General features: G+C 40.8%; 1 protein-coding gene across 1 annotated transcript in view; it reads left to right on the plus strand.

Moving 5' to 3' along the window:
- Positions 1-13590, plus strand: part of PDLIM4 (PDZ and LIM domain 4) — a 62998-nt gene that overhangs the window by 17808 nt on the left and 31600 nt on the right. The window contains exon 3 of the mRNA XM_081185667.1: positions 6609-6693. Coding sequence (XP_081041793.1) covers positions 6609-6693 — 85 coding nt within the window. The remainder of the gene's footprint in view (positions 1-6608; positions 6694-13590) is intronic.

Genomic DNA, 13590 nt, shown 5'->3' on the forward strand with positions numbered 1-13590 from the left:
GTGATGTGGGTTTTTTTATATTTCTCCACTCAGCATTTAGCAATTTGTTGAATTCCTAACCATTCTGTCTGGCCGATAAAAGTTAGTCACTATTCAAGCCACATCCAGGCCTATTTTGTCACTGAGAATGAGTCATCCTTGCATAGCAACGCTTCTCAAAAGAAATGGGAAGCTACCCTTCTGATAATTCTGATAATCTAGACCTCCCATATCCAAATACTTCTATAAAATCAGCATGTTTAACATTCATTCCTTACCAATAAAAATACATATGTGTTTTATGTCCACAAAACTCCTGCACTGTGATGTTCAGACATCAGAAGCACAGAATGCATTTGCTTTCATTTTCCTACTTTCAGAAAAAATATTGCATTCTATTACATAAAACGGATTTAGCGTTAACACTGAGCTGACTTTCACTTATTAGATGATTAGGAGAAATGTTCAGCTTACTGTTGGGAACTGGCGTAACCTACAAATACCTTGCATTTCCCTCCAAAGTAAGTCCTGTTGAGTTAAATTGGACTTCAGCCTTGGCTGCATCATTGTAAAAAATAATTTAAGGCCCAGTCTTCAGAAACTCTATTCAGTTTGGACCTCACTGAAAGGAATAAAACTTGCAAGTACTTAAGAGTTCAGTGATACACATTCCACAGCTTATAAACTGGGGGCTACTGTTTTAAGAGCATTAACAGTTAGCTGTCATTTATATTCTGTGATTCAAAAAATGTTTTTTGAAGGATTCCTGTTTATGTTTTAATATAATAGCCTTCTGGAACCTAGTGGATGCCTCTTAATGAAGTATGTTGTTCTTCTTAGTACTTCACAAAATAGATATCATAGCTTCTCATTTTATATTTTTAAAATTCTGTTATTTCTTACCTTGGCAGACTTGAGGGACTTCAATCAGATTTGAGATATTACGTTCCAGTGCCAATTGGAAGTATGATGCTTTGGTTTTCCTTCAGGTTGGAAGGATGATTATATTTTTATTTTTTAAAAAAAGGCCAGTCCTGTAGGCCAAATTCTCAGCTGGCATGTATTAGGATAGCTTAGTTGGTACTAAGATTTTCACTGATTGCATATGTACCCTTTAGGTTTGGATTCAAGCTAAACTTCTAAGAAAGGGAGGCTGGCTGTTCTTAATAGTTTGGATAAGTAGTTCCTGTAGTTTTGAGACACTGTGTTTTCACACACATGCATTCCTATCAATGAATTATGTTTCTGCTTTCCTGTTTATGTCCTTGACATGTTCTACTTTGTTTTCTTAATTTATTTTCTACCAGACAGAAGGGAGGGAGGGAGAAGAGAAGTGAAATAATAATAATAAAACCACTTTCCTTATTTTCCATTTAGTGAGAGTTAAGAAAAAGCGCTGGGGGGACTTCTGTAGACCAATTCAAATAGCCTAGTTGTTTATGATTTTGTTTCTCTTTATATATGCTGAGTGAATCCTCATGGAATTTGTTGCTGCTCACTCTTTGCCAAATAAGGTTCCATGGATACCCAGCTATGGCCATGTGATTAATGGTCATGTCAAGAGAAAGGACATGTCTCAATGAACATCTTTCATCCTCTGGCAATTGTTTTTCCATCCACTGTCCTTCATTAAATGAATTATTCCCATTGTGATATGTAAGAATCGTCCCTCCCGCGGCCCCTCTTCATACTATGTTCAGCCAATGCCCTTTCACTCCCATTGGAAAGTTCAGTAGGAAAATAGCAAAGTGACAGAATATTTCCATGTTACCAGTAAAATAAGGATTTTAGTTTTGAACAGTGGCTGGGTTAGACACCAAAATCATTGTTCTAATTTCAGAAGTGTGCCTTAGTTATCATTTTGATATATTTCCATATAATAAAATTTGATTTTATTTATTCATATATTCTGCTCTTCAAGGATTCTCAGAGAAGCGCTCTCTCTCTCTCTCTCTCTCTCTCTCTCTCTCTCTCTCTCCCCACCCAAACACACATTCATTTAAGTCTAAATGAAACTATAAACATTAAAGTTAGGAATAATGAGAACAGCACTGCAGGGACAATGCAAGCATTAAACAGACGTCAGACTAACAAATCTCAGAGACCTGCTGTATTCATACATTATATTTAAAGGTGTACACTTAAAAGCATCCTTGGTGTACATCTGAATGTGTGAAGCGGCCACAGGTAGAACACCCACTGACTTCAAAGCATAAGGATTAAGCCATAGATATGTGAGACTACTGTGTTGACTGAATAAGGGTAAGACAGTAGCCCATTTGTTCAGATATGAGGCAGTGGAAAATTCTGACCAGTTCCAAACACATCCAGCTTATGGAAGTGATTCATTTGTGGTAACTGACATAGATGAGGAATTACCTAGACATCACCATGAAAGCTAGCAGATGGTAGGTCTAAAGTCCTTTTAGACGCAGGGGCAAAACGTCAAGGCAATACAGTAGTAAGGTGAGCTAGGAGTAGCACACATCAACCATTTTATGTGGGAGAAAGTAAGTGATGGGGGTAGGTGAAGTTTTAGCAGAGCAATTTAGGCTATAAATCAACTTATTTGCTTCTGTGTCTTCTTTGAGCCAGCGTAGAACATGGTTTCATTTATTACTCTGATGTGGCCAAAAGAGACTAAAATGTCAAGTTTATAGCAGATGTTTAAGGAAAGTTTTCTAACACGATTCTCTATGAATTCTGGTTCACAGAAATGTGATGTAAAGATATTTGCTGTTTAGCTGTTAATGATGCATTCAGGGGACTTTAAGAAAACATTTTCTTTAATAATTCTTCTTGCATGTCAGCTTTATGGACAACTGAAGCTGTTTTCTTCAGTAAGTAAAGAAAAGCATTCCAAACCAGTAAAGAATGCATGATATAATGCAGAGAATTGAAACAATATGGGTTTAGGAATTGACCTTCCAAGTTTCCTTAGGCTGAAACTCTGAAGGGTACTACTGAGCACAGTGGTCACATAATAATGATGTGTAGTGCGCAGAAGGGGTGCAGTATGTGAGGGCAGTGATTTGTCATTGGGATGAGTAGAGGGAATGCCGCACTCTGTGCTGTGTGCCCTTGCCAGCCCACTTCCTGGCAGAAGGAGCACAGGAGGCAGGAGCCAATTCCACTTCATGGCAGCTGAAAACCACAGGCCCAATCCATTAATTTAGGCAGTGTGTTTGCAGCACATTTGGGTATAAAGCAAGGCTCCTTTGACAGGGATGCCCTATATATGTTCGTTCTGTGCCGAGTATGGAAAGTGTTACTATGCATGACAGTCTCAAGTTTCCAAAGAAGGTGCCACTGAGAAAGTGAATCACACAATTTTCTTCTTGTAACTCCTCAAATAAACATGTGTGTGTGTTAAAAGTATGCAACTCATGGTCCAAGGGCAATATAGGCAGCTATCAATCAACCATTTTAATTAAAACCTATTATTAGGAGAAAAAGAGATACTACCTTCTAAAAAGTTGATGGGCATTTCAAATAGTAAGCAGATTTGGACAAGCAATCTCAATAGTTCTGTGTATTCTTTTTATAGCATGAAGGAACTCTCCCACATACATGTGGTTCTCCTCTGATGAGGACTAAGTTATGATGTGACCAATTTGCACCCCATTTTATACTAGACCAAGACTTGGGGTTTGTGAGTTGGACACCCCATATGTGAAGGTACAGCGCTGCAGATGTATGCCCCCCCCATTTTTCCAGGGCTGCTGAAGTGGGCAGAAAGGATCTCCGTGTCCAGCCCCAATGATGTGCAGTTGCCAACAGTCAGATCTCATGATGGAATAGAATTAAGCTGAAGTAATGCATTTGTCTGGTGATTCAGAAGTGTCTGGTTGGAAGAACTTTCATGGTTGTTCTCCAGTGCTTTTTTTCACAGTGCTGTAAATCAGTAATATTTTTACCAAGAACTTTACAATCAAACTGAGATGAAGAATTGTCTCACTGTAGTTTGTTTCAGACAGCTGTATGGCCAAAAAATGAAACTCAGAAGCATTGTCCTTGCTTTCCTTGGGCATTTTTGTATACCACTGAATCAGATTGTTTTCCAGTGTTTCTAAGTAATGGGGAGAAAATATGTCAGCTTTGGCCCTGGCAGCAACATTCACAGCTATACAGATTCTTTGCAAACCCAAAATCTAAATTTCTATAATACCCGTAATGTCTCTGCTGTTCTGGCTTTAAACCTAATTCTGAATACATTTACTGACTACATTTATTTGAAGTTCTCCTTGATCACAGTAGAACTTGCTTCCAAATACTGTATGTCTGTTTAGAACTCAGTTGTGGGCCTAAATTCTTCATGCAGCTGTGGAAGAGTTTATTTGTGTGTTTCATTGTATCTTTCATTGTGTCTATTTCCTGTTCTGCTTACTAGCAAGATTTATTTAAGGATTTTGATTATTTAAAAAACCCACTTACTTGCCGTTTGATTGCAATCAGAACACAAACACTGATTCTTGCCACAAGCAAATATCAAACTAATTGGGCTCATTCTGATGTAGCCTGAAACCATGGACTTTATTTGGGGGTAACCAAGTTTTGAGTTTCTGTGTTCCACATTCTAGACAAACTGGTTAGTTTTAGCTATGGTTTAGGGAAACAAGCCAACTTCAAATCATGGTTTATGATCCTGGTTTGCATTTCTAAACCATTTGTTGTTGTCGTTTAGTCGTTTAGTCATGTCTGACTCTTTGTGACCCGATGACCCCATGGACCAGAGCACACCATAGTTAAGGTTAATCATGTCTTCAGGTTCATGCCTAACTATAAATCACAAATAATTGAAAATGGAAGTGAAAGCTTCTTACCTCCTCATGGCCGCACCAGAGAGGGAGGAGGGCACTAGACCAAGGGTTGTACATATGACACTGAACCATAGTTTAGCATTACATTTGAGCCAGATCAAATGGATGGATGGAAATATATACACACTGCCAGTCTAAAAGGAGAAAGTTACACACACACACACACACACACACACACACACACACACACACAATTGCTTACGTACATCTACAAGGATACTTTCTTTTTGCAAATGCTGGCTAAAACCAAAACAGCAACTTGCAACTGATTATTTCAGTTTTAGATGCCAACAATGATAATGCACTTGGGCAGTTTCTGTTCAATAAGATACATAAATGAAAATTCAGCTGTGTTAGGCTTCACTCAAGAGGAGCTTAAAGCATCAGAACCCTTCCCATGGGTTTCAGTGGCTCTTCTGTTAGACTCAGCATTTTTCAGAGTTCTGAAGTTAAAGCAAAAATCACATTAGTTTTGAAATAGAAGCCCCTCGGTAAAATTTCCTTGCTTAAGTTGCACATGTGTCCTACAACCTTTCTGCTGAATAAATGCCATCAATTCATGCTAAATACAACTGTAGTGTTGGGCAGATTGGGACTGAAATCTAAATAAAAGATTATGGGCTACAACAGTAAAGCTGTACCTACCAGGAACAAGAAGATCCATATTTTCCAAAGTGACATGCATAGGTCTCCTAAGGCTGAATGGAAAGTTACACGTTAGAAAGATTCCAGTTTTTGCCTAGATTCACTTTCATGGCCAAAATGAGAAATACAGAGGCTTGGATCCAGACAAGTGCCAATGGAAGGAGGTGGGTGGGAGCTACTCACAGGAGCTGCCTCGACCCAGTTTTCAATGTTCCCCATTTCCTACTCATCCCCCTTTCTCCTTAGCCTACCCTGAATTCAGGAAAGTCTTGGGGGGGTATGTTGGCAGAAGTCTGAGATAAAGCTCTTTGATCCAGCGGTGACTTCCATCAGCACAATGGGAAAGGAGACAATTATTACAGTATTATTATTAATAATAATAATATTACATATATATTTATACCCTTCTTTCCTCCCCCCCCAAACAGGACTCAAGATGGCTTACAGATAAAGAGAAGAACCGCTAAAAATTAAACACTGATAGAATTAAAACCATATACATATAAAAGCCCAGTAAAACCATACAAGTATTTACAATACAATACAGCATGGCACCAGCCCTTTCATTACAGGGAATTCCAAGGTCTGGGAGCTGCCACCAAGAAGGCCCTCTCCTGCGTCCCTACCAAGCTTGCTTGTGAGGATGGCAGGACAGAGAAGGGCCTCCCCCAAAGATCTCAAAATCCGGGCAATTTCTGCTAATCCCTCTCCCCACCCCCTGCCACAGACCCCTTCCCATGTTCTTCTCAGGGGTTCACCAACCCTTTGTATCAGTTTCTCAGCAAAAGCTAGAGTTCCGTGGGCAGCAGCCTGGATGGGGGAATAGGGCTGCTGCCCATACATCTGTGTGATTGGTGTTTGTTGTATTATGGTTGTGTTCTGGGTATTTCAATTCCTGCTCACACTAGGGGGGTGGGGGTGGGAAATGAAGCAGGAGGTATCCTCACATTCACAGTAAACCATTCTATGGCTTACTACAGCATGTAAACTGGGCCAGTCTCCTCCAGGCTATTGATTTGACTCTTGGATGTGTATATATTTTCATTAGAAGAACACCAATATCTTAACTCTGCTCAACTTCAAGTTTACTGCAAAGTAACAAGCTATATTGTTATATAAATATATAAGTTATATAAATATATGACTTTGTGTTTCGTATTGCAGAGCTGAAAGCAAGGCTTGGCCCCCTAATATTTTAGAAGATGGAAAAGCACAAGCTTATCGAGTCAATGTAGAACCAGAGCCACAGGTATGTGATCCTTTGACGCTATACTATCTGTGCCATTTTATAAGATAAAGCAGGAGGCTACTTCCTTTCACCAATTAGCTGATCAACAAATAAATAGACACATGAGATGAAATTTTAAAAGATAACATTTTAAATGTACAAAGTGCTTTCACTCGTATCCCATATACAGTGGTACCTCGGGTTAAGTACTTACCGTATTTTTTGCTCTATAAGACTCACTTTTTCTCTCCTAAAAAGTAAGGGGAAATGTGTGTGCGTCTTATGGAGCAAATGCAGGCTGCGCAGCTATCCCAGAAGCCAGAACAGCAAGAGGGATTGCTGCTTTCACTGCACAGCGATCCCTCTTGCTGTTCTGGGTTCTGAGATTCAGAATATATTTTTTCTTGTTTTCCTCCTCCAAAAACTAGGTGCGTCTTGTGGTCTGGTGCGTCTTATAGAGCGAAAAATACGGTAATTCGTTCCGGAGGTCCGTTCTTAACCTGAAACTGTTCTTAACCTGAGGTACCACTTTAGCTAATGGGGCCTCCCACTGCCACTGCGCGATTTCTGTTCTCATCCTGAAGCAAAGTTCTTAACCCGAGGTAATATTTCTGGGTTAGCAGAGTCTGCAACCTGAAGCATCTGTAACCTGAAGTGTCTGTAACCTGAGGTACCACTGTAGTGCCAAGTGACTGTTCATCAGCACAAGGGTTTCTACTTATGCAACAGGACTCTCTCTGCCCCCCCCCCCACCGCTCTGGGTTCTGTTCTGGATTCCTCCAGCCCTCTGGAGCAGATTTGGGGAGTGTGCAGTAGGAGGGGGGAGTCCTCTTGCACAAGCAGAAATCCTTGCCCTAACAGGGCAAGGGAGTTGAAAACATTTACTGTATTTCATTCATGTTCACTACAAACCTTGGCTTAGCTACCCTGCCACACTGAGCTAAAATCTTGCTTTTCTCATGATATGTGACTGGAATCAATTTGTGGTTCTCTCAAGCACATGTCACAACACACAATCAGTTCAGTGACTAATGGTACATTGTCCTATGAGGCTCTCCTCCAAGACTCTGGCTGAAGTGAGGTGGGCAGCAAGGGGAGGCAGGGGCTTTTCCATTGTGGCACCTTGTCTTTGTAGTTCTGCCCAAGACAAACTTGCGTGGCATACTATCAGTTCTCTTTTTCAGCACCACTGGCATGCGCGCGTGCACACATACAAAGTCAAATCTTTTGATCTTCATCAGGTTTGCTTCTCTGGTGATTTAACATGAGAAGCAAAGTGGCATTTAAAGATGTTGTGGTGGCTAGAGTGACAGAAATTAATCCGCCTACTACCTGCACAGGAAATGGTGGTGATAAGAAATACTTTGTTCTTTAACAGTTTTCACTTTTTCACTGTAGTTCCTGGATTACTGGAGAATTTGACTGCTGGTGCCAAAATGGGGTTCTGAGTGCATCTTGTGCTAATTGCTATGAATGTCTGATAGCAAATTAGACTGAGTAGGAAGTTCAGTTTCAGTGACACTTTAGCCAAAGCAGCTCAACACTTCTGCCTGAACACTTCTGCAGTAGAATACCAAAAGCCCAAGTGCACAAACAACCTTTTAACATAATATTTTGCCACTCAGTTAAATGAGCTCCTGCTGACCAAATGCGCAAGGGACTCAACAGAGAGAGAGGGTTAGTCACTAAATCAGATGGCCATTATGTACAAGGTGTTGAATGATGATGTGTACATGGGGTGTGTGTGCTTTAAGTCATTACATTTCTTGCTTTTCAGTTTACATTTTCCTCTTAGTATTTTTGGTGATATGTACAATGACTTTGTATGTGGAGCCAGCACAATCTGAAATGAGGAAGGGGGAGGGGGACAGCAGAGATGGTGAGGACTGTAAATCTCTGGATTTATGGGAGTTACGGTAATCCATCAGACAGATTGGAGTAACACCCTGGGGTGGGGGGAACAAAGGCTGGTTATAAAGCAGGCACAGGAACGTCTGTCCACTTCTGGTCCTTATCGCATTTTTACCCATAACTGCATTCAATTTCTGCATTATTTTTAACAATCTAAAAAAAAAAGTTCCCAGAATACAAGAGGTGTGGATCAGGTCTTTCCAGATAGAAACTTGTAAGCATCAAATCCCTCAAGAATTCCTACTGAAGAATAGTAGGTGCTCTGACTGAACTCAGTGACACTTTGTTCTGAACAGACTCGCATGGGATTGTGCCATAACAGACTGAGCTGTAAACCAGGGAGTATGTTGGGCTAGGTCCTGAGAGACCAGGATTCAAATCCGCATTCTGCCCTGAAGCTTACTGGGTGACCCTGAGTCCATCGCTGTCTCTCAGCCATTACCTACCTTCTAGGGTGGTTGTGTGGATAAATTAGGGAGGAAATATGGAATACGAACGTAACAGTAACAACTCTCCTTTAAAAACTACAACACCTATCTCTGTACCCGAACACAGCCATTTTCCTCCTCTAAAATAGAAAGAATGCCTGTGCCACTGAGGAAAGGAAATCATTAGTATAAACTCTTCTGTGCTTTGTCTGTTATATATTGTTTTTTAGTCAAAATACACCCACATGGTGCTAATAAAAGAATGGGTTGTTTGCTTTCTTGACCACTTGCATAGTGCTGGATTTGACAGCTTGCTGGCATAACAGAGATTGGAAACTCATGTTTCAAACTGTGAGGTCAGACTCTGTTCTTGTTAATTGACAGTAGTTGCTGATTCCTGGTCATTAGGGAGAAGTGGGGAGGGGGGAGATTGCTGAAAAATGGGCATTAGCTTTGTGGAAATTCACAAGGCTGAAACGGGAACAAGGAAACAAAGGGTTTGGCAATACATTGCAGAGCCTTTCACTGCACAGACACTGGTTCGTTTCCACTCCAAAATAACAGTGATCAAAAGGTTTTGGTGAATTTAGTCTTGAGTGTCTGTGGTCAAAGATCCCTGATAGTAATAATAAAAAAGTTAGCCAGCCAATGGAACCTGGTATTTAACTATCCATTCCTCTTGATTACAGCTTTATCAGAAAGGCCTTGGGGTCTCAAAAGCAGCACACAGAGCCCAGATTTGTTTGCTTAAAGTACACACCACTCTTGGCTTCCGGTGAAATAAACAGCTACTTTTTGTTGGGCCAGTCATACCACCCACATAAGTGTCTTTTCATTTGTCCTTTTGAAGTCCTACAGGATAATAGTTATAGCATTAGTGTCATTCTACTAGTCAAACATGCCCCTTAGCTGTGTTTATTTCCTGTGGAACAGAATTCTCTTAATGGAAGCACCATGAAACAATGAGTTAAATATTAATTATTTTTTAATAGATGTAGCTCCAGTTTCTCCTCTTGGACAGAGAAAGAAGATAATGTTTCATTTAGAGATGATACTTAAAGCATGTTTTCAGTTGTTATTCTTAACATAGAGTTAAAAAAAGAGAGCTATAAATGAGCCATGACGTTTCTGAAATAAATGGCAGGTTGGGAGACGCCACTAAACCATTTTGAAAACAAATTCCTGCTTCACTCATGAAAATTGAGCAAGCCTAATTATCCCTGCATTTCATATGAAAACAAGCACTAACAATACTACATCTAACGTATGTTTCATTCTGCTGTGCTAACTGTAATTGGTTGCATATGTAGTAGATGTATTTTGAAAGCAAGGCTTTAAAACATAGCTGGTTTTAAAGAATTTATCATAGAACCTTAGGGATGATTTCCTTTACCACTTGAAGCTGCAATGCATATATTTGGTTTATTTCAGTTCACACTAATGCCCCAGTTCTTTGCAGGTGCCACACACGTGGGACCAGATTTTCTGCATGACATTGGAAAAACCACCCTAAATCCATATTTAGATGGGATGGAATTCAGGGTGGGGAGCCATGGTGTCCCCCCCCCCCACTTATTTGGGGCCTGCCTTTGTCTTGAGTTAAAATTCCATCCTGGGGTACGAATAGCTGTGTGCTAAAACTGGGTTCCTGTGCTTGATGGTTACTGCACAGAATCAGTGGGCACAGCAATTCCAAGTGGTCACCATGTGCCCATATGATTATGTGAATGGACTTTTACTCAGGATTGCTTCCTTGGTTATTCTTTTTGTTCTCTTACTTCCCAGTGATAGCAGACTTTTCATAATTTTCATTGCAGTTAATTTGGAGTAAGGCATAGAGGTTAATTGTCATTGTCATCCACATGTCTTGACTAAGGAGCTTTGGAACAGATTTCTCTTATTAGCTGACAATTGGAATGAGAATGTCCCATCTGTATGGAGTGTTCTGTTCTGGCAACCTTCCAGTATTAGCTGATGTGGAAATGATCCCATGATATGGAAGTGGTGGTGGTCCCTTTGGGGATATACTTTATAGTGGTGGTATGGAGAAGATCCCACAGAGTCAAATTAAAGCAACATAGTGTTGCAGGCCACCCCAATCTCCGAGTGGTGTGAGATTCCAGGAGTTCCAGGGGTTTGTGTTTCCTTTGGAATGAGAAATAGTAGAGACTGTGGCATCTTTATGATATATGCTTTATTTACCGTATTTATACATATATACAACCTGACCCTACAATGGAGGAGTTCACAGCATAAACACTCCAAAGAGTCTTGTTTCTCCCATAGTCTTGGATTCAAACAGAAATCAAACATTGTTCCTACACTTTCTCCAGCTTGCTTTTCCTCTAGTTCATGTCACTCCAGACTCTGGTCTCAACTCTGCCTTTGTCTTTCTACCTATTTGCAAGTTGGGAGAGGGGCTCCACTCAATTGCCATCTCACACAGAGCCCCTTTGTTCCTCTTAATAGCCCATCACCCCGGTGATTGCCTTACCAGGAAGCTAGCATAGCATGTATTTTAACTCCTGCTGGATCCAGGGCTTAGAAGGGTCTTGGTATACAGCCTATTTTCCCCTGCCTAAACTCATAACATGGGATGTGGGTGGCGCTGTGGGTTAAACCACAGAGCCTAAGGCTTGCCGATCAGAAGGTCGGCGGTTCGGATCCCCGTGATGGGGTGAGCTCCCGTTGCTCGGTCCCTGCTCCTGCCAACCTAGCAGTTCGAAAGCACGTCAAAGTGCAAGTAGATAAATAGGTACCGCTCCGGTGGGAAGGTAAACGGCGTCTCCGTGCACTGCTCTGGTTCGCCAGAAGCGGCTTAGTCATGCTGGCCACATGACTCGGAAGCTGTACACTGGCTCCCACGGCCAATAAAGCGAGATGAGCGCCGCAACCCCAGAGTCGGTCACGACTGGACCTAATGGTCAGGGGTCCCTTTACCTTTACCTTTAAACTCATAACACTACATCAGTGGCTCCCAATCAGCTAATTACCCTTGTTTTTCAAAAGCTATGCCTACCCCATACTTTTGAAAATGTTGATATCTCTATGTAGTTTTTGTTATGTGAATGGTGCCACGGACTCCCTGAGTGGGTTACGCCGATCCCGCAACTAGGAACCACTGCACTACATAATATGTGGGTCAGCATGGGTGACAGGGCTGCCTAACTACTGCATACACTAGGAGCAGCTAACCTTTTTGAGCCCAAGAGCTATGTAGACCTCAGGTCAGCTCTCTAGGGCCCATATATAAGTATGCATGGCCATAGCCAATTTTTTTTTTTTTAATGAACTTAATTTCAACCACTGACACATTCTTCTTATTCCTCACCTGTTTTGCAAATATAACAGTAGAGAGGGGAGATTTTAAAAATTCATTGGCAGCTGACATTGACAATAAGAATATTCCACCAGTGGTAACTTAAATGGGATAGTTACAGATAGGTAGCCGTGTTGGTCTGCCATAGTCAAAATAAAAAAATTCCTTCCAGTAGCACCTTAAAGACCAACTAAGTTAGTTCTTGGTATGAGCTTTCGTGTGCATGCACACTTCTTCAGATACAGATCTGAAGAAGTGTGCATGCACACGAAAGCTCATACCAAGAACTAACTTAGTTGGTCTTTAAGGTGCTACTGGAAGGAATTTTTTTATTTAAATGGGATAAACAGTCCATATGTCCAAAAAGATATCTAAACAGGATTGGAGACTATAAACATAGAAAAGACTATGAAATTTTCAGTCCACTGAGTAGTACATGGTGGTTGTTTATAATTCCAGCCCTGCACTATATGGGTTGTATTCAACTAAGTCCTACTCTGAGTAGACCCATTAAACTTAATTGGAGGAATTCAACAACACACTAATTAAAGTCACTTAGCAGTGTACTGTTTACGCTGGAATGGCTTGCACCAGCAGAATGGCTTGTGGAATAAAAGGCACAAGAAGTCAGCATGGTCCTTGTGTCTGATTGCACAACCGATACTTCCTGTTGAGCAAAACGTCACACAACAAACCTCCGCTAGCACAACCACTGCACTGCATTTCATATTGTGCAACCTTTATTTTTGTCCTTATGCTAGGCTAGCACAACAACTTTTGCACTGACAGTTGGAGAATGTTGACGTTAGGTCAATAAACCTAAGTCATTTGTGCCCACTAACTTCAATGGGTCTACTCTGACTAGGCCTGGCACTGAATACCATCCATAGTTTCTTTGCAACCATAAGGCCTCACAGGATACACTTTGTTCATTAGTCATTACTAACATTAAATATTAAATTCAACAATTTATTAAGAAAGCACTAGCCACTAAACCAAGAGCGTCCCCAAACAAATAATTATTTTAATTCCACTTCATAGCTGGAAGCTTCTTTCCCTCTTACTCACTCACACAATTAATTTCATTTCAATTTACTTCTGAGCTATAAGCACCCTGTACCTCCCCCACCCACATAATTAAATTCATTTCACAAAGCACTGGCCTGTTTACTCATTTCACTTTACAAAGCAGTGACCTTAAATTACATTGCATTGTGCTATTTAAAAGTTGCTGTTCAGTGTCCCTTTGGGTGCCTCTGA

This window comes from Podarcis bocagei (assembly GCF_964188305.1).
Source record: "Podarcis bocagei genome assembly, chromosome: 2".
NCBI lineage: Eukaryota > Metazoa > Chordata > Lepidosauria > Squamata > Lacertidae > Podarcis > Podarcis bocagei.